Raw genomic sequence first — 22,586 nt, 5'->3', positions numbered from 1 at the left:
TTTTTGTTTTGCAGTGGCACAAAATTCAAGAAGGAAAGTAGAAACACTTTAAGTTAAAAGGAAAAAATGATTTTATATGAACAAGAAATGCTGCTCATGTCAGGTTTTTATTTAATACAGGACAATTTTTTCAAGCTGTTATTTTTCTTGGACTTGGGACTTTTTATCATGGTATTATTGTACCATGAGTCTCTGGTTGTTGTCACATCCCTACCTGTTATATTTCACTTTTATCCTGCACTATCTTGAACACTTGAGCACTGTAACGTCTCACAGTCTGGCACCATAATCACAGATCACAGCTGGCACATCACATGGTTGTGCCCATTGTGTGTGGATGGACAGACGTGGCGTCCCCAGTGTGGGAGTTCATCAGCTCGGACAAACTACTACAAACTTTTTTAGCGTTTGTCAGATTAATTGGGAAGTTGTGGAACCTCTTTCCTCCAGTCATAAACACAACAGCTGAAGATCAGGAAAATGTTCAACCTGTCATATCTTCTGGCTTCCCAAGGAAACTTGGCCAAGAAAACTACCTGAATGTTTATCGCAGCAGGGTGGAGGCAGCTGAGGTAACTACACAAAGTTTCCTCATTAGTCCTACTTGGACGGCATGTTGAGCTTTGTCACATTCAGAGCTCGAGGCCAAACAGGAAAACACAATACCTGCTATCACTTTCATCCAGCATACCCCAAATAAACACATAGAACACTTATATCCCCTGAATACTGAGCGTCCCTTTAAAGGTTTTAGAGAAAAACATTAGAAAAACAATGCTTTTAAAATCATATTTGACATTTTGACACCAGAACCTTGTTAAAACAAATAGAGTAATACTACAGAGTTGAGTACGAATGGACCCAAGGTTTGTAAGGGGTTTGCATGTAAGGGTTAAAACTGCATGAAACAATATTTTTACCTTTAAGATGAATAAAACGACTATGCATGATGAGAAAGACGTTGCAGCTAGTGATAAACAGATGGTTATCACAAACCGTGCAGTTCCCCTCAGCTCTACAGAGATTTGAAACCTCTTTGTTTTGGATTTATGCCTCGTTTCACTGCTTTTATCAACCTCGCCTCTCGCCACAGCTGGCGACAAATCATCAGCTCTGCTAAACTCACTGTGCACCCTCTGCACCAAACAGCACACAGACACAGTTACTAGCTGAGACTAGCTGCTGAAATAAGTGGAACATCCAGCGGCTACAAAACCAGAGCTGGGTGGAAACGGAGCTAAACATTTGCCATAACAATTTTATAATATTACATTAACAGGTCATTCTGCTGTTGCAGAATACTGCTTTAAAAATAAGGAAATGTGTCTCACACACCATCACATTCATATTCATATGGCATCTCTCTTAAAGTTGTAATCTTTAAGTTCTCAGTCTGGCTGATTAGACGTCGCCTGTGGATAACAGATAACAGTTAGTGTGGTTTAATTCCACAGAAAGCAATGGTTGAGCAGCTACTTCGTGAGAAATACAACAGAAGAGCAGCTGGTGTATCTGTTGACGGTGCAGCAAAACTCATCTGACTTCACGCTGCACCTGGAGACGTAGTTTTCCACACAGCTGGAGGTGTGCAGCCTGTCACACACTGAATGTGAAGCAGCAGCTGTAACTGAACAGCTCTGATACGTCTGTAGGAGTGTCAATGAGGCTGGTATCAATGAATCCTGTGAATCCCTCATGTTCATGAGTCATTTTAACCCTGTGGTGTACCTCCAATACAAACAATGAAAACTTACACAGAGTTAGTTACTGACTGTTAATAAAATTAATGGTAGCTGCAGAAAAATTGGTCACCATATATGGTATAAAACAGGGTTGAATTTCTATTTCCTTTTCTATAACTGTGAAATTTGTTTGAATTATTTATTTCACTTCTCTGCCATGTAAACAGCTTTGCAGTGAGCTCAACTTCTTTTGTATAATTCCTAACATTTGTTATATTTTACAATATTTCTCTGTCATCAGAATTGTATTTATACCTCGTACCTTTGTCTTGAAATTTATCAGATACTGCGGTCATCTTTGCAACAGTGACCTGGCACTTTTCTCATAGATATCAGTATAATATCACAAGGATTAGCTGTGTGCAGCGTCAGGATGGACTCGTCCAGCAGGGTGGTGTGGACCAGTGGAAACAGGAGAACACACTGCCACACATTATTGTCTGTTAATACCAGTTTACCAAAGTGAAACTAGAGGCCTGAGTGTTGCTTTGACAACCACACACTGAACAGTCAACGACAGCTTTGATTCTTTCAAAGTTCCAGTCACTTAGATTTGTTTGAATGCACCGCGGCTCCGTTTGTAGGAATAGAAAAAGTACAGAATAACAAAGTGATTGTGCTCAGCTGACCATTATCTAAAGATATGCTCAGGCACATCAGGTCTCAGTAGAAGACATGTGAACTGCCATACTTCCTGCTGAGGCCTCTGCTCTGTGGACAGGCTGTCCAACCACAGGTCCTGGTGCTGTCACAGGGGGCGGGGCTTCAGTTTGCCACAGCTAGTGCAGGTTGGGATACTTCAAACAGAATCTGTTGAATGCATCGTATATGGCCTGTCTGGAAATAAAACACATATACAATCAATTTTACAGCAAAAACACAGCAAGAGTTAGCATGGAAAGAGAAGACCATGCAGAAAAATGACTGGAGTTTATGAAACAGTCTGGGATTTGACCAGCTTGAGCTTGAGTTTGTTCTTTTTCCATGCAAATAAGATTTCAGCCTCATTCATAGAAATGGAGGTCGACAGGAGATGTTAAATCAACAGCTGTCTGACACAGTGTCAACAAAAACTGAACACAGCCATCTTCACGAGGATAAGCTCTATGGTAAAAACCAAAGCAACACAGATTGTAAAAGTGTTGCTAATTTTCAGAAAGTTCTGTGTATACTGTGTAAACTTAAGTCCAAATCACAAGTCAAGTCTAAGTGCTAAACTTTGTGTTCAGAGTCCTGAACAAGCTCTTCACCTGATTTAAAGTGATTTAACATTTTTATACACTTACAGAAATAACTAACAGAGGTCACTCAGTGGAGTGCAGATATCTGCCAGGCAACCCGAAAGAAATATTTGGATGTAACCCCTCTGTAATCACCAATACTTTGATTATTTTGTAATTAAACTACGTGTAACTAGTTACTCTCCAGCACTGCTAACATCCTAGTAGACATCTGTGAGAAATTTTCTCATAATTACCGTATTGAATTCTTCAGTTATGGCCAAAAATATGCTTTGTGAAGTCACAGCGACCAAAATCTAACCAGTTCATCGCTGAACCTGAGCGGTCCTGTTCTCAGAGGAGCCATAAAAAAAGTTTTTCAAGGTTTTTCAAGTCATGAATGTGCACAAAAAAATTAGGCTGATTAGTCCAGTCGTATGATCAGGTGTGCTTTGGTTTGTTATTCCTGTGACCTGGGTTCAAATCTCACATCACATTCTTTTGAAAAAAAGCTTTCAACATTTGTGACAAAAGGTAAAAATAACAAAACCGTTAAAATATTTCAGATTCTGATGTCGGATGTCTAGTTTTTGTTGGCTGTAGACAGTTAATCAGATCTTTTTGAATGTCTGATTAATGTTTACCAATCAACAGCTACAACCTGTACATAAAATAGGCAGTGGAAAATATGAAATGTTGATAAAACATGTATCTGACACATTGAAATAACAGCTGCAGCCTTCTTACATTTGTACACCTTAGTTTTCACAGGCTACTTGTTTTAAATGCCTGAATTCATGATAATTGACTCTGGAGCAAGTCATGTGACTCCAGTCAACACCTCTGGGCTTTACTCACACTGGACTTGTTGCTGCTAGGATGAGAAAGGAGTGAGGGTTGTACAGGCAGAGCTTTACTCCAACAAACATTAAGCGTGTCTCTAAACACTCAGCACACCCGACACACCTGATCCCTGAGCACACAGGCCTTTAGATATTCTTTGAGTCGGTGTTTTACCTGAAGACGTTCTGTTTAAACAGGTATGCACTGATGTGTCCTCCATTCAGATATCTGACTTCACATCCGGGCCAGATCTCCTGCAGACTGAGCACTCCTGTACGAGGGATGTAGGCGTCCTCTTTGGCCTGGACCACGATGATGAGACTGGTGTCTACAGGCACTGGGACAGATATAATTAATAACACATGCTGCCACTGGGACGTACAGATGATTCAGAGTGCAGACTCAGATCCTGGGGTACGTCTCTGCTGCTGTCCGAGTCCTGGCTAAAGGTAACCGTCCCTTACAGTCAGGGACCCTCACATCTTGAGCTCCCAACCTAAAGATCTGAGGTTTGCAGAGCCTGCCATCTTTCAAATCACTATTGAAAGCTTATCCTTTCTTTTCCTTTTTGTTTTTTTTTTTATTAATGCTTGTACAACCTTTTGATATTACAGTTTTTATCTGTGCTGTCCCTGTTTCCAACTGAACACACCATAAAAACATAATCTCCCATAATCCTCTGTGGCCATAGCAACCACAGAAACCACAGTAAGAGAATTGATACGGCAGGTGATTTTTCAGCTATCTGAGTTCCCTGAATGACACACCTCTTCACCAGCAGACAACAGACAGATCAATACAGAGAAATGGTACCAGAGCGACATCAGCTCCACGGTCTGATTATCCGCTCCGGGACAATAAACAATGTTTATAAGTTGGCAAAACCTGCACAACTTAAAGTGTCAAGTTGTTAAACATTTCTTCTATTTAAACCATCTGCTCTATGTAGGTGAATCTATCTGAACACCACCTGTAAGAGCACTATAACATCTGCTTTCCTCTGTCCTGTTTGTGTTGTCCTGCCTGTAAATGTGTCTGTCTGTCTGCACCACCTAACTTACCAGAGAAGTTGGCCATGTGTGTGCATTCGTCCATCACTCCCTTCATGAAGCTTATAGACTCTCTATGTAGTGATGGCCGACAGCATTTGGTTGAATCCGTCTTCTTCCCATGCAGTGTGTTATTTGCCTCAGGGCTTCTAAGAAAAGAAAAAAAGATTTTAGATCAAACCTAAATAATGAAGCCTAGTGTCACAGATGGCGACAGGGCGAAGGTGTGACATGTAAAGTTCTTTAGTCCACTTGGATAATTGCAATGTGAAACCAAAACACATCAAACCAAGTGTAAACACAAAAAACTCAACTCAAAAAATGACCTTAGTCTGGACTTTTAGGTGTGAAAGCAGCCTAAGTTAAACTGATTACCTTGACAGACTGTCCAAGCTGATCCCACTGCTGTTCACTGATGATAACAACTGATGTACGCTGCCTCCAACCCCGCCCCCTTCAGGGACTTGGCCAATCAGCAGGCCTCGTCCAGCCTCAGGTCTGCCTGCTGCGTTGGAGTTCTGGTCCACTGACGGTCTGTCGTCAGACAGGCCCAGCAGCTGCTCTAAAGACTCTGTGTTCTTCACAACCTCTGGACCCATCTTAAAGGAATCAGCCTGATAGAAGAGGACACAGACCAAAACACAGATACAGTTTACCTACTGATGCTAACGTGTGTTCGTGGAAGTGTTCTGCAGCAGAACCCTTGTGGCTGCTCTGACTGCTCTAACTGTAGGGCCAGTTGTTGTAGATGGACCCTAACACAAATGTTTCGGACTGAAACATGAAAAATGGCCATCACATGTGAGCAAAGCTCAGATAAGATTTACAATATTGCAATATTGCAATAATTGCAATTACAATTATTGTAAAGTAGGCTTCTTGTGCATTTTAGCCAAACAGTCTGCAAATAGCTATTAATATCTAAAACCACAACTATTACTGATCAAAACTTTTATAATTAAGAATTAAAATATGAAAGACATGATTTGGGGAGCCTGAAATTAACTTGCATAATTGGTAAATGCCAAAAAAAAATACAAAAGTGTTGCAAGTCATTTGAAACTGGAGAACTACAATGTGAGGCAGAGGTAGAACCTACATTTTCTTCATATGACACAGACCTATTACTGACAACATGACCTGTGCTGACTGCCTGTTTCAAACACTGAAGAAAACTCTGTTCAGTTCAGTTCAGATCAGTTTAATTTTAGACATTCTGAATTTTTTAGTTTAGAAAACAGAATAGTTATATTAATCCGGACAGACAAATATTTTTCCATTCTCTCTTTTCCTCTTTTTTATACTTATCAAGATCTGGAAATGACTAAAATCAAATTCCAAACTTGTCCATACTCTGTAAGAACCCTGTACATAACCATCTTTGTCATAACTGATCATTTTCTTTTGATTGATAACTGAACTTACACATTCAGTTCCATATAAAATTCTGGAGATTTTCAGAGATCACTGTGTGAGAGTGTGAGTGGAGGAGGACATACCCCACAGTACTCCAACAGCTTAATGATTTCCTCTTCATATACTGAGTTGATGGCATACTGCTTCTCCAGCTCCCTCCAGTTCACTGCTTTACTCAGCACTCCCTGCACACACACAGGAAAAAATATAGATTTAATAGATATAAAACAAACACATGAGCAACTAGGCTGCAGTCATCTGTTGAGAAAACCCAGACTAGACTCCCATTTTGTCAGCTGAATCTCTGCGGTTTAGTTTTTTAGCCGTGTAACTGTACACAGACATTAAAAGACAGGTTCACCTTTTCTTCAAGGCTATCTTAAAACAATACTCACACACATGTATGTGCATTAAAATAGTTACTGATCTCATAACTGCTCCACACTGTGGATGGAGAGATCCTTCCTAACGTGATTCCAATGCACACATTTCAATACGAGGCTTCAGCAGATTGATTTTGATCAGCTTAGTGGGTGTTTTCTAATATTACAGTGTTTTAGCATCAAGAAGTTCCCACTTTGTGTTACTGTCTCTACCAGCTGTGTAGGCAGTGGCCATTTCTCGTGTGTTTGGCCTGATAGTAGCTGGGACAGCCAGAGGGCTTAAACTAATTAAATCTCTTAGAATAAAAACAAATCACCAGTACCAGTTCTACCTGTGCCGTGAAATTACAGCAACCAGTAACTCCTTCAGCTTACAGACAAGAAAAAATGTGAACCTATCACTTTGAATGAGCATGGACCATTCTGCAAAGTTTGCACATTTTCATTCACAGAGAGGAACATTTTTTAAACTGAACAAAAAAAAATCAGTTTCTCAGTTGATCCCATAATCGATTAAAAATCATGGAATGAACACACATTACAGTGTTTTCAAAAGGTGTATTTGATTTGCTCATCTTGTTCTCATCTATGATCAAACTGCTCATTTGTTTCTATTACAGAATCATAACAAAATGTCATCAACTTCAAAATAAATGGAGAAAATTTACCACCATTGCTAAATGTCCTTTGTCTGACAAGTTGGTGAACTATTCACAGCTTCAGCATATATAAAGGAATTATAAAAGCTCTTCAAACTTCAGACCATTGCTACAGAGTTCATGTTGATGGGAAGGCAGTTTTAGTAAGACAGAAACTGCAGTGTAATACGGCTCATCATTAGAGCTGATCACATCAGGCCTGAGCACAGGACTTATTATCATTGTTTAGACAAAAATCATTTAGGCAAATTCAAAGCAGTTTGATTTTTAAAGGCACGAGTGGATAAAATCAGATTTAGAAGGGTTCGGGGGAGAAGCACAAAGGTACAATAAACCTTAATGCAGCTCTAATAACTGAACTTGTCCTTATTGATCTCTGTCAGGTAGAAAGAGTGTGTTACCGTGGTGAAGACGCTAGAGGCAGTGGACCAGGACAAACAGGGAATCAGAGGGATCGGCTTTGGCCAGTTAGTCACTGCCAGGGACGCCATCTGGACACGAAGACATGCACGGAAAATATTTATTTTTAAAGTTTTAGCAAGCCGTGAGGGATGAGTCATTATTTAGTGCAGAACTGGCAAAACACAGCATACGGCTTTGATAAAAGGAGATCAAAGTGAAATGAACATGGAGGGACTCACGTATCCTCCCATGGAGATGCCGGTCATTCCTAGTGGCCAGTAACCTTCTCTCTCCAGCCAGCGAAGGAGCACCGTCGACTCCAGGATCAACGCCCCTCCCATCACAAACAGGTCGGACACATTCTTCAGACAGGAGCGCCTGAAATACTCACAAATAAAGTCCCCAGTTACTTTATACTGAAATTATCCCAGCTCTTTATATATCATTATTATACATATAGATTTTTTTTTACTAAACTCTCAAATATCAATATCTGTATCAGCTTCAATAATATTTTAGGTTATATAATCAAAATACAGAAAAAAAAAACGTTAGCTTGAGTTAGCTTGATAGCATGTATTCTTTTTTTTACATTTTTTTTACAATTTCTCATTTGTTTCTCTTTTTTAAAACAGAAAAGCTCACTTTTATCTACTTCTGTCTGAAATTAAAAACCCAACCAATTGCCAAATTGATTATCAATCAATCGATCAATCAATCAAGTCAGTAGATTGTGATGGGGAGTTAACTTACAGCTGGTCTTTGGGTTTACGATAGCCATGTGAATGGTCCGTCAAGGAATAACAAAATGGTCAAAGACAGCAGACATCAGAAACATGTAACAAGAAAAGTAAGAACAGAGGGTAGCATTCACATATTTCTGAAATGTCTACATGCCAGAGCATATTCTCCTCTATGCTTATTGATTAATGTGCCTATTTAATCAGGACAGACACTAACTGTCTTCATCATTATTGTATGTTGAGGGCATCAGCAGTGACAGCCTCACAAACTTAGAAATCACACCAAAGCAGAGGCACGTTCAATACCAAAAAGTGTGCATCACTTTGCAACATTTTCCAGACTGAATGGCACGTTTCCCCAAAACGGTACGCAACAGTCTGCAAAGAGCTTTGATATACGTTACATTACAAACAGCAGAATCCTCCAGATCTACTTCTTCTTCTCAGATTTCTGTCTGGATTTTCCAAAAACAACCAGATTCAAATGAACGACCACTTTTTAAAATAGGGCCCTTAGTGTTTTTGGAGCTTGTCCCACCCTGTCAGAGAAGCCAGGATGTCTCGACCTGGTTGGCTTTCTGACAGTTCTTTCAGTCTGTTGTGAGTTACGGTTAAGATACAGTTTATCAGAGGTTGAATTATTTTCAAGGGAAATTTAAAAAAAAAAGAAAGAAGAAGCAGCAAATGTGAGAAGATAATAAAAGGATATAATAAGGGTTCTCCAGAAGCAGCGAAGCCATTCCTGCCTCTTTGATCATGGGCCGGGCCATCAGGGTCCGCCGGCGCCAGAAAAACTATAAACACACACACAGACACACACACAGCACAAGTCATTAATACTTAAGAGTCAGAGAGTACAGATAAAGAGGATGAAGTTAACATCACAGTTGTGTGTACAGGCTTCTACTGCCAGAGGGCGTTAGTGTCCAGAGCATGGTACTAATGGACGCAGCTCAAAACTGGTCCCCATAGCATCTGCTGCATTTTATATCAAGAAGACGAGGCCAGAGGACAAGAAAAACGAGGCCAATATCAGGACTTCAACTGTGGGGGCTGGAGGGGGGTTACACTTTACAGTTCAGGTTCTGCTGAGGTGAAAAGGTTTAGAGCCTTACGTGGTCTCCAGTCCCAGCCAAGTGGATACATACTGGTCTGTCCTTGTGCCATCTCTTAGGAACTATAAACTGAAACCTGAAACAACACACACACACACACACACAAACATGCAAACACAGAGTGAGAAATCGCTTAGATACCACAACACCCAAACATGAGTGATCAGTGGTAATTTGTTTAGTTATGTGAAAGTCAACAGAGGCGGATGTGGTTTCCTTTAGCCTATTTAACAGGAACAAACCAGAACACACTGACTGCATCACATTTAATGGCTGTTTTCACACCATTTATCTTGACCGACAGACACTCTGTGATAAAAAGCAGCAAAACAGACCGGAAAGCTTTTGGAGATAAAAACATCTGGAGTGAAAATAAATGTTCTGCAATAAACTTATCTGTTTGAAACATTTCTTCAACTGTTTCAAAATTTTAAGGTAAACGCACCACCAGCCACTTATTTGCCGTTCGTTGGACATGGACGAAGTGAAGACCTGACATTCAATTTATCCATCAACTTGTTCCTGACACTTAGACAACTAATGAGCTACTTAGGGTTTCCAAGTGGCATTATTGTTGTCTCGAAATGTTTCCCTGTTGATATGTGTTCCCCCTTACCTTTCTCTGCTACACCTAACCATAACCCACCCCTGAACCGCAGAGGGTACCACTACAGGAAACGCTACCTGACAGGGGAACAGACTTCGACACAACGCCAGATCGCTTTCTGTTTCCACAGAGTCAGAGCCTCGCTCTGTGAAGAAATTATCAACACCACTTTGGAAATAAGAGAGAGGAAAGAAGCATAAACATTTTTATGTTGCACCAGAGGTGTTTGGCGTTGGGGTGGAGGAACGTTCTTTGATTTAGTCCATAATAACCATTACACATTTACTTCATAATGATAAGTCAAAGCAGAAAACTTCAATATGTATTCTATAACAGCCATTCCCAAACACTGGGTCGGGACCCACAGGTGGGTCACAGGAGATTGTATTTGGGTGCCCATATTAATAAAAGACTGTGAAGGAAATTCAGCAAATTTAAGATCTGCAGTACACCTTTAATAAAGCATTTAAAAGATGTATATTGTTTTACTGATGAGAGGAAACAAAAAGATCCTGTTAATTCTGTCTAAATGAACTTTGTTTGGTCTAATTTAGGCTGAATGTCCTATGTTGTCTTCCTGATAAGAGCAAAAAACAATGGTATGGTCTGTTAACTCAGCCTAAATGAACGTGTATATTTTCAATAAAGCCTCAAGATGATATAGGATAACATAAAACAGCAGTAAAAATTATCAGGAAAGTTTATTTATGCACTGAACATGAACAATGGACTGGCCTGGGTCACGATGGTTTGTCATTTTTAATATGTGGGTCTCCAAGAAAAAGTTTTGAGAAAGACTGCTGTATTCTATCTGTCACAACTTTCTGCTCAGGTTTTGCTTTTGTCATTTTTCCAAGCTTGTATTTCAAAGAGAACAGTCCCTTTACAGCTTCCAGTGATCACAGAGTTCATATCCGCTGCTGTGACAGCCTCACATTAGCAGCAGTAGCAGCAGAGGACAACGTCATGTTGCGTACCTGGCTTTGACGGCCTCTGGTGGCAGGATTCCAGGGACCAGGTGCTCCAGAGGAGAGATGAAGAACCCATCGTGGATCTGACAGTCAGTGTGATCCTCTGTCTACACACACAAACAAATATCTGTGAGAACATAAAGCAGATTTATTCTAGTGAGAAGTGCGTAGAGGACAGATGGAGCACCTTATTTATGTAAACTGGATAATCCTTAGGCACCAGAGTCTTGCACTTCTCTCTGTCTCCAATGATCTTACGGAACTCAAAGATTCTGTAAAACACAAACAGGAGAGAACATGTCAGTTGAACATCAGCGCAGATCTGTCTGTTCACCACTGACTCCATAACAGGCCGGGGCATCAAATTTATATCAGAAGACACTGTCATAATTTGTTTGATATTGACCGCAGACTCCTCTAGCTGAGGCTGATTTTCCCCACTGGTTGGCTGCTCCACATCCTTGTGCAGAGAAAGTATATTTCCCAGCCGCCCGAGGAGCACTTAGAGATCATCCAGGAGGAACTGGTGGAGGCTACTCAGTTTCCTCCCTTCTCATTATGTTCATCTGTATATGATGAATCTTGACAGTTGTAGTTAAGACTGTACAATTCATCAAAAATTTTATCAAAATCGCAGCATGACATTCTGCAATTTTTGAATTGCTGGAGGTGCAATATTTGTTTAAGGCAAAATGCGTGTCAAAAAGGCAGAGGCAGATATGTCCTGTCCTACAAATTAAATTCTACAGACTTAAAAAACATCTTCATTTGGTACAGATTCCTGCAAAAAACAAACATCACACTATATTCATTTTAACAAGTTGTAAATTATGTAAAAATTACCACTACCTCTAATATCACAAATTATATCGCGATTGCAATGAGTCAAAATAAATGCAATTAGATATTGTTTCAGAATTGTTCAGCACTCTTCGTAGCTGTTTTCTGTTGTGTTGTCTGTACCTCTTGAGGTCTTCAGGCTTCCCCCAACCCCCAATGAAGAGTTTGGTGAGGAGCAGCCTTCTGTAGAAAACATCCAGTCGGCTCAAACCCATGGACCAGCACCTGGCATCTACACACACACACACACACACACACACACACACACACACACACACACACACACACACACACACACACACACACACACACACACACACACACACATACACCTTACTCAGAATGTCCAGAAAACAGTTGCTCCAGCAGAATATAGCAGTCAGACTCTCATATGTCCCAGTATGCAAAGTTTACACTACCTGTCCAGCACAAAAGATGAAGATAACAAATGGCCAGCAACTGGAGAGGCTCTTTTGTCAGAGCTGGTGGAACCAACCAGAGGTCCAAAGATAAATACTGGATTTATCAGGAGTCCATCTAACTCTCACTTCTGGTTTTCTTCATTTCATAGAAGTTTGAACAGAGAGACGTGTTCTATACTGCTGCCTTTTCATGACTGACCTAGTTTGTTGCCTAGCTTGAACATTGAACATTGATCAACATTTGATACAGCTGTGATACAGCTCTTGTACTCTTGGCTTTCACTCTTACACAACATACTGGTGGTGTGACTACAATATATACTGCAATTTCAAAAGCTGATTGTCAGAGATATCAGAATGTCCTCAGAAACATGTCTGACCATGCTGAAGCACCCTTTGAAGGGGTTTATGTGTCTAATCTGGAGCATGTGTGTCTAACACTTGCCCCCTATTCCCAGACTAAACAATCATCGTCCCAAACTGTTCTTTTTCCTCAAAAGTTCTTTTTTTTGCCATTTGACATCAGGGACAGACACTAGTATTTTAAGCGCTGGTCCCACAGGCCACCAAGCCCCTAAATTTGGTGGCTAAAGTACATTGGTGGCACAAATGTATGCCGGTGCCAGTAACTGGAAAAGACAACTACACTGTTTACTGCAGCTTCACTGCCCGCCTGCCAGGAGCAAGTAAAATGACATGTCAGGTAAGTAAAAGTGGCAGCTTGTCCAACCGGGCAAGTGGTTAGAAAAGATTAATAAATAATTAAACTACGAACTTTTTTGATAACTGATACTAATGATTAGAATTATTTTCAAGTAAAAATAGCAGAAAATGCCATTTTCAGCCTCTCAAACAGGAAGGTATCTCACTTTTCTTTTCTCTGAATATCTTTGGATAACAAGATATGTCAAAACAAGATATGTCACATTGGGCATCAACTGGGATGAAAATTTGTCATACAATAAACACAGAAATTAACTTTGGTCTTTCTTGTTATTTGATGACTGCTACTCTATATACAGATCTCAACAGGGGCAAATAAAAATTAAGTAAGACAGGCAGATTTATGACCCACTTGGCTACCTGGGCAACTGAAAACAAAAACAAAACACTGAACCCTGAAATCACCACATACACACATTATTATTTGCCTTTACCCAGTCTCATTGGGTTAATGTTTTGTAAAAGCACAACAGTCATCCTGATAATAATGTTGCGATAGAGATATTTGGTCAAAAACATTGTGATATTTACTTGTTTTATCCCCTCAGCCACTTCCACCCCTTGGAGTACAAAGCATGTTGTCAGTCACAACCTATATGAAACGTCAGTATCGTGGTAGACTTTTCAGCTGTATGGCTCAGGCCAAAATGTCAAAGTGTTAGTATGCAGACTGACACTGCAGATGACTTCTACCATTTCAAAACTGAGAGAATGAGTTCACATTTCACTCACATACATTTGCAGTCAGAATCCACCAGGACCTGCAGCAAATCATGACAGATAACTGCTGGAGAGATGAAAATGACTTCACTGTTTTTCAGTGCCCATTGACGGCACAATTGCCTTAACCTATTTTTCTATGCAGAAAGGAACAGCAGGACGAGTTCATTTTGGTTAGTGGACAGTCAATGACGTCCTGAACACGGAACAACTGGAGATCTCCTCTCACATGAACCTGTTTTACAAATTAAGTGTTCTGTGGCAACAAATGATCACATTTAAAACACGTTCTTGCTTAAAGCACGTGACACGCTACAGATAGCGCAGATAGAGTTAAGGTGAACCTTCAGTGGTGCTTCTTGGTTGCGCCTTGCATGTGAACCGTAATGACAAGAATAGCGACGCAACAGAATGTAAACGGCGGCTGGCTTGATGCTGTGAGACGATTAACAGAAGGCAGAAATCAAATATAATAATTTACACGTTTTCCTGACATAGAGCTCGTCTCGTCATAATGTGGCTTTAGTTTGTTGTAGCATTCAGATGCGATAAATACAACATTAAAAACGATGCACTGAGCTGCCAGTCGCTGTCATTAAAGAATGGCATGTTGACAGTTGATACGTGCTACAGTAGTTACGTTAGTTAGCTGACAACAATGTCAATGAATACTGTTCAAAAATAACAAAGCGTGACCTTTACAACTGTGACTGCCGTTACATGACACCTGTTCCAGGGTGCTGTGTGAGAACATGGAAACCAAACACATTCTCACCCATATCAGCTCACAGACACGCTATAAAACAATGATCTGCCAGCCGTCCGAAGTTCAACTTAGCTAAGTTCAGTAAACGTTAGCTCACTTAGCCTTGGTCATTCATTACGGGTAGTGTGTCAGAGCACGTAGGCTACAGACAGACAGACACACGGAGTAACGTCCCACTAACGTTACCTCAAACTGTCCACGGTCGTCTGTTGTCCTCGGTCCTGGTGTCTCCGTACAGCTAGCTAACAGCCACTGTTCTCCTTCTGAGGGCGAATAACTGAACCGTTCGTCAAACTAACACTGTCACCGGTCTGATTCAGTCTGCATCCTCTCTAACCAACCAGTAATGTCAAGGTACTTCCGTTCAGAACCTTCAAAATAAAGCAGTGCCAAACACAGCTAATGTTAATCATGTCCTCAATCAAAACTCACCACTCGTGTCAACATTAAAATATCTGTTATATCATGTGTGGTCAGAGATGTTCTCTATAGGGCACTTCTACTGTTGGTCACCCTTTCTGAACCATGTGATGAATTGTGGGCTAATATTTTGTTGGCAATGTCCAAAACTTGATGTTTTAAAGTGTACTGCTGCATACAGGTTGCAATGACCGTAGCAGCAAAAGCAGAACAACTTAAACAGCATGAATATACACCCAGTGTAATATGAAAGATAGTTAATTATCATTACCAACAAACACAGTACTAACCCCTTTCAAAATAAAGGTCTGATAAATGGTAAGCAAATTGCTGTTAACTGTCTTTGCTAGATTTTTAACTTTTGGTATTTCAAGTTACCTTTCAGTGGGCTGCATTTTCCCCAGGTCTGATGTAGATCACATGTCTAACCACTGCAAAGTGGTGTCTGAATGTAAAAGTTCATATATTTATTCAGCATTAGTGAAGTACAGCACTGATGTTGGGTGTTAAGGCATTTCAGTTTATCCCAAAGGTGCTGGGCCACGTTGAGGTCAGTCTGCGCAGCCCAGTCAAGTTCTTCCACACAAACATTTCTTTATGTACCTGGTTCTGTGCACAGGCTGCTGACCATGACACAAGGTCAGAAGCAGTGCAAAAACCAACCTATTCTTAGGTTTACTAAACTTACACAGACGACTCAGTCAATCCTGGGAGCCAATTAAGTGATTGAAGTACTTCTGTAATATATTTTGAATTAGCTGGAGCTCTAACTGGCAAAGAGAACAGAAATGTAACCTGTTAACCACTTTCTTATCAGTAATTTATAATACAGGTCCTCAAACTTTGATGTCTTGATGAGTTCAGAATAATTGATACAAGCATCTCAGTTGATATGTGAACATCCAGTAATTGATACCATTGATACAGATAGTAAGCTTTTTGAGATTATCAGAAGAGAGGTGTAGTGTATCATTTGCAAAATGATGACAGTAGGTTTTGTTTAATTATAAAGTTGCCAAGGAAGTGCATGTATAAATAAAAAAGGCAGTGGTCCAAAGGTTGTCCCTTGTAGAACACTAATAAAGTTTATTTTTCAACAGATTTCAAACCACTGATGTAAACAGAATCTTCTTTCTGTGGGAAGAAGTCTTTAGAGTGAGTTAGAACATTATATAATCAACAGTGATTTCAAACTGAACTAAAAGATGAATTACTGTTCTTCAGGTCAGTGACTTGAGTAAAGAAGTGTTTCTGGGGATCTGAGATCTTACGTGAGCACACTGATGGTAAGAAACTGTCCCATTAAATACATTTTTAGCAACATGAAAAAAATACCAGGTGCTTAGAGTTGCAAATTAGTAAACTCCAGGTTGAGCTCTTAAAGTCAAACTAGTAAAAAAGGGGAAAGCCACTTGAAAAATGATGCTGAATGGTTTGGATCCACACGGGGACTTCTTCAGGGCGTGAACAGAAACAGGTGGTTGATGATCTTCTGATTTTTTTTTTTACTTTGACATGCACTAAATAATAAAGGCATTCCTATTCCTCTGGTTCTGTGCAAGTGTGCCTGAAGTAAGCACTGTGGCTTCCCCTTTTTTTTTTTTTTTTTTTACATTTCTAGCATTTTGATAAATGTTTAGATTAGTCTGTGCTAATTAGTAATTAAAAACTGATAGATGTTCTTTTTCTTCAGTAATGCTGAAATAGCAGCAGCAGCAATGACCTCATCATTACATGACACATTTCAGACAATTTAACTGGTTAGTGTAGTCTTCACTTATCAGATTGTGTTGTGACATGATTTGAATTAAAGGAGCAATATGTTGCAGTTACACGTGTAAAAATGAGTACAGCAGTCCAAACAGTGAGCTGGAGCCATAGACTGTATATTATATAGGTTGAAATCCTATGTAATACATGACCTATAGCTGACAAAAGTTGTTCCCCCCTTTGATTCTAATGACATCATTGTCATTAAATGATTTATTACAGTAAACATATTTCAGATTTCTCCTTGAAGACACAGTGAAGTTCTAAACCTGCCTCATTGTGTCACATTACATGCTAAATATGTTCAAAACATCTTTTAAGTATTGTCTATTAAAATCCCTTTGTTCTTTGAATGTTTGATCGTGGAGTGACTGCTTGGCCTGAAGAGAAAAGAGCAGTCCCACATAAGACACATACCTGTGGTACAGATTCTTATCAGATTGTGTACACACTGATTTTCTTGCCTCATGGTTTGGTCAGTCTCTTTATTTTCCAATGACAGTGTTAGGAGAATACACACTACAGAGCAGAAACATTGGCATCGTGGCTGGGCTCTACTGTAGATTTTTATTGAGACTCACTGACAATCATGGCTGTGGTCCCAGAGGATAGTTGAGTCCAACCTTGTAAATGACTGACAACAAAAGATGTAACATTATTAGATTAGCTGTAGTGTCTACCTGCAGCTCACTCGGCAGGTGTGTTGTGATGCTGTGGGTTTCTTGGATTGGTGACCTTTACATACCAACAGTTTTAAGGATCAGATTTATGAAGAATGTCCTCTTCCAGGACTGAGTAGAGTTGAAATGAAGGCAGGCCAGGTATGTGCTGGGATCAGTTAGCCCATGTTTTGGCGGTTTCCATAACCTCTGCGATGAGTGTCTTTCCAGTCATCCCAGTTTCTGGCTTTCAGCAGAGCCTCCTCGTCATCTTGTTCAGCTTTTTTCTCTTTTTCCTCTTCCTCCCTCTCCTTTGCGTCAGTGTCCTCGTCTACAGCGACCCTCCTGGGTATCCCCTGGTCAGGCAGGGCTCCATGTTTCCTGTGCTGTTCATACCAGTCATCTACTGTCATGGTGGGAAGGCTGGGGTAACCGGCCCCGAACACCTGAGCCTGTGGATGAAGCACATTCTATCAAACGCTGTGGCACAGCATAGTTAACTAGCTAACTAACACTCCATGAGGCACATTTTGTTCCTTGTTTTTCTAGACTTCTGTCAGTTAACACATGAATGAGATACAGAGATGAACCTTGACTGTGAGGCATGAAATCTTTTGTTGCCAGCTTCAGTGACGTGGCACCATGGCTTTACTAAAGGAGATACTGTTACTGTCACTATGAGCAGGTCTTTGTTCTGTTAGGTATTATGTGCAATTACACCTGTGATTGATTACTAATCAGGCTAATTATCAGCTAGTTGCACTAACCCTGTTTTGTATTTATCAAAGACCAAAATAGTTCAAATAATAAAACATCTATATTATATTTTTTAGGTTGACACTAATTTTGAAATTTATTTTTAAAAATGTAACAAAAATATATTTGTCAATACTGTTTTAAAATGAACCCATGAACAATATTTATACAGATCCTTTAGTTATTTTTATTAGATACATACCAAGTATAGTTAATCAATGTACTTGTCTGTTAACATTGTTGTGGTGTCAATGTTTCTAAATGACTTTGAACCAGGTTTGGCATTTCTGTACAGCACATTCATGTTCCATATCAGCCGATATAACTGCAATAAGTTAATATCGGTCTAGTTCTAGTCTATAAATTATTCTGCAGTCACCAGCAGCTCTTCTTATTGCTTCTGTCTATACAGTCTCACCTGTAAAGCGTCCTTGGTGAGAATGAAGGGTTTCATGGGAGGCCTGGGCGGCTGAGGTGGCTGCTTGGCAGCGCCCAGCTTCAGACCATCCATATTCTTGAGGATCTCCACCTCCTGGTCGATGCTTTCTATTTCCTCCAGACACACAGTCACCCATCTCTGGACATTCAGAAGGTAAAAATCTCTGATGACTTCATCGTCGGCCTGTCCGCTGTCCACAGCTCTCCGAACGTCTGACAGTCTGGTCTCCAGCTGCTTCTTCTGACGGTACCGCTCAATCTTTGCTTGTCTCTGTGCTGCCATGGAAACCAGGTCTGCAGAGCGGGGGACAGGCTGAAACAAGAAGCACACATCATAGCTTGGAGTAACACGTGATTCATTTTCAAACTTTTTAACAGAAACAGTGCTCCTTTTATTTCTCTCCCTTTACGTCCATTCACTTGTGCACATGTTGTTCCATCTGTTCTGCTCTCTTCACCATCAGCTAAAGCTATTATTTATATTGTTTAAATGGACACTTTGTGCATGCCCTTCACAATAAAAGCGTCTTAATTTGAAGGCAGTGATAGGCTATAACAGTTAATCAATGTTAGCTCATATCATCAAAAGACATTTTCAGGACTTTTGTTGGAAAGAATTAAACAATATAAGGGTGTAATAGATTCTAATACATCACTGATGAAGCACTACTTAGACTGTTGCATTAAACAACTTGTCAGTCACCTGTCTACACAGCTGTTTTCCATTACTCATATGTCCCAGTACACACTCTGTTGCCAGTCTATTAGGCAAAGCTGGCTAAAATTAAACCAGTGTGATACAACAGCTCTGCCATAAATGCTGCCTTCAGCGAGGTTATGTTTACTTTTTGTTTGAACAGTTGTTGATTCCATTTTATGACCATTTGGGAGGCTGAAATTTGTTGTGCTGTTGAGTTACATGACATTATTCTGACACGTGTTTCTAATATCTTGTCCACATTTATGTGAAACGTAGAAATGCAGGCTAAATATTAGAAAGAGCCTCCAAAGTGATCATGCGGTTGAATCATCAGCTGTCTAAAACAGTTTAAACAAAACCTGAACATTAGAATCTTCATGAGCTGCAATAAATCATCTCGATTTATTGAAGGACTTGTCTATAAGACTACATTGTAACTGAGTGTGTCCACACCATTCCCAATCAGATTAACCATATTGTATTCTAGCCTTGTCTATTTTTGCTTGTCTGCATTTGGCCTCTGTCCACCTGTCTGTGGTTCTATTTGTAGTGTATAAGTACTATTATTTAAACAATGGCGGGGCCATTGTATCCAACTGTAACCAGTCAACCCAACCTCTCTGTCCCACTGTAAACAATCTACTCTGTAACCAGTCCTCTCAACCTCTCTGTCCCACTGTAACCAGTCTAATCAGCCTCTCTGCCCCACTGTAACCAGTCCTCTCAACCTCTCTGTCCCACTGTAACCAGTCTAATCAGCCTCTCTGCCCCACTGTAACCAGTCCTCTCAACCTCTCTGTCCCACTGTAACCAGTCTAATCAGCCTCTCTGTCCCACTGTAACCAGTCTAATCAGCCTCTCTATCCCACTGTAACCAGTCCACTAAGCCTGTGAAGTAAAAGTAAAATTGTTATTTGATGCGTGTAACCTATCACACACTTGATTCTCATGTATTAAATCATAAAATTATGCATTATTTTGATTTAAATATAAATATGCTAGTACTCAGAAACTTAGCTAAACACCGAAAGAGTTGATTCCTATTAGCTATGGACTAATAATGATCAATCTAAAGTTAATTGCATGAAAACAGTACATCACTTCGCATCTACTGCCATGTACGTCTCCCTGGTGATTTATGGTATGTCGCTGCTGTGTGCCACATGCTCTACAGGTGTTGTGCTAGCAAAGGCATCCCTGCCATTACCCCCTCCTGCATACTGGGGTCCATAAACAGTATAAGAATATTATAAACTAGGTCTGACTGAAGAACTGACACTAGTGTGGATTCAATGTGCCTCATGCATAGTAGCCATTTCAGTGTAGTGACACTATTTTTTGAAACACTCACTATATAAAATGACCTACAGTGACCTCTAGGATAACCACAGCCTTGTGAAAATTCACAACTACAAACTAGAGACCTGCAGCGTTCAGAAGATGGATAACTTTCCTACATATACTGAAAATAAGAGGGTCTCTATACAGTCACCAATAACAGGGGTGCTTGTAAGCCAGTTGCTCCAAAATACAATTCTTAAAGAAATCTCCAAATGTCAAATGTTTTTGCTGCAGGTTTTATTGTCTTAGTGTGATATCTTGGGTGGATTTTGACCATTTTTATCAAATCTCTAGTGGATAAATATGGCTTTACATTCATACAGTCTTTATAATAACCTAAGTTTTATACACTAAGATTTCAAAATGTGAATAGGCACCTACAGAAAACACAACGTTTTTTTAGAAACCTATGACCAGAGGGTCCTACCAGGATATGCCACTACTGACTGTGGTATCCAGTGTTGGGCAGTGATATATTATTCTGTAATACATTACTGTAATATTACTTTTACCAGTAACAAGTAGCATAACAGATAACAATTTTCAAAACAGTAATAATATTACAGCTTCTATTTCAAGTAACTCTGAGTTACTTTTTTACCTAAGCTATCCTATGATGATGTGTATGTGTAGCAGGTCAGGGCAAGTCATGTCTGCTGCTAGCACAAAAGCTAAACAAGGGATGGAGAATGAAGGAGAGGGACATAGTCATTACTTTGAGTTTGTTTGGCTCCTCAACAGAGAATACATGACAGTGGGATCTAATTTTAAGGCCACACTCTGGACAGCCAACAACTAAAGCTTTCCTGGTGTTCACTGGATAGGATGGACAGGATTGCCACCCTCAGTGTGGTAAAATAAGGGACACCTTGCCAGCGACTCCAGGCAGAACACAAATCAAGCAGGGGGTCTTGTTGTCCTGCCTCAAACATTTTATTTCCTACAATAAGAGAGAAGTAACGCGCAAGTCTCCGTAACCATGACAACAAGGAAGTTGAGCGACAGACAACCTGTAATTCTTATTAGTAGTGTCATGCATTAGAGCAGGGTGTGCCTAAACATAAGGGACAGATTGCACCTCGTATTGATTCAGTCAGCGACAGTGCAGTTTATTATTATTACCTGGATCAGCTGTGAAACTTGCCCAATCAAATAACTGTACAAATAAAAGAGGAAAATGTCACTATATCATGCCCGTTGGTGAAACTTAGCTAACGTTAGCGTTGGACAAAGCAAACTTTACGTAACACTCACTATGCTCGCCGTTAGCCACGCGGCTAACTCGACTCAGATAAGTCACATTAAAACGGTTCAGAACATCTATGACAGTTACCTAAGCTACATGCTAACATCAGTATAATGTTCAGCTAACACTGAAGCTCTTACCGGGGCTCTGGAGAGTCCATTTTCTGACGCTTCGTCGGAACTTGTGTTGTCATTGTTGCTCTTTGGCAGTTCAAACTGGGAAACGTTGTACTCTTTACATCTCGTCAAGAAATCAATGAAGTAAGCCCGGGCTGTGAGCACTATCTCCAGCCGTTTGTCTCGGCTGGTCTGCTTTAAGCCCAGAGCTCCTAACAGGGCGGGCAGCAGCAGGTACTTGAGGTCCACCGTGGCCACCTCCTCCAGCTCTTCATTCCGGCTGAACAGCTCGAGCTGAGCCGCCATCCTGCTCGCTTCTTCCAGCATACTCAGCCCGCGTTTCACCCTGACCTGGACACTGTTAGAACCAAGTGGTTCGTCCGTGCTGTCCACCTGCTCGAATATCTTCCACCCACCATCCAGCAAGTCTGACAATTTGGGAGGTTGTGCGTCTTCATCGTTCTTCTTCTCACATTCCGCCATCTTGTCATAACTTCCGGGTCCGTCTTCTTCGCTTGT

At 40.4% G+C, this 22,586-nt stretch overlaps 2 protein-coding genes across 2 annotated transcripts; both read right to left on the bottom strand.

Annotated features, from left to right (window-relative positions):
• Window positions 1-1,865: 1,865 nt before the first annotated feature.
• Window positions 1,866-14,967, bottom strand: abhd18 (abhydrolase domain containing 18). Its single transcript, XM_084718566.1, has 14 exons — window positions 14,808-14,967; window positions 12,114-12,222; window positions 11,338-11,422; window positions 11,157-11,257; window positions 9,573-9,648; window positions 9,167-9,251; window positions 8,468-8,495; window positions 7,954-8,092; window positions 7,714-7,803; window positions 6,354-6,455; window positions 5,230-5,468; window positions 4,867-5,003; window positions 3,980-4,142; window positions 1,866-2,579 (listed from the first exon to the last, which is right to left on the bottom strand). The coding sequence occupies exons 2-14, from the start codon at window positions 12,203-12,205 to the stop codon at window positions 2,522-2,524; spliced, it is 1,395 nt and encodes a 464-aa protein (XP_084574692.1). The 5' UTR covers window positions 12,206-12,222; window positions 14,808-14,967; the 3' UTR covers window positions 1,866-2,521.
• Window positions 14,968-17,282: 2,315 nt separating this feature from the next.
• On the bottom strand, window positions 17,283-22,586 carry igbp1 (immunoglobulin (CD79A) binding protein 1). The gene is made up of 3 exons (XM_084718565.1): window positions 22,092-22,586; window positions 18,645-18,977; window positions 17,283-17,922 (listed from the first exon to the last, which is right to left on the bottom strand). The coding sequence occupies exons 1-3, from the start codon at window positions 22,548-22,550 to the stop codon at window positions 17,650-17,652; spliced, it is 1,065 nt and encodes a 354-aa protein (XP_084574691.1). The 5' UTR covers window positions 22,551-22,586; the 3' UTR covers window positions 17,283-17,649.

The sequence above is a fragment of the Lutjanus erythropterus genome, chromosome 5, assembly GCF_056507025.1.
Source record: "Lutjanus erythropterus isolate fLutEry1 chromosome 5, fLutEry1.hap2, whole genome shotgun sequence".
Lineage (NCBI taxonomy): Eukaryota > Metazoa > Chordata > Actinopteri > Lutjaniformes > Lutjanidae > Lutjanus > Lutjanus erythropterus.
Note: the sequence above shows the minus strand (reverse complement) of the source record. Positions and strands in the feature narration are given on the sequence as shown.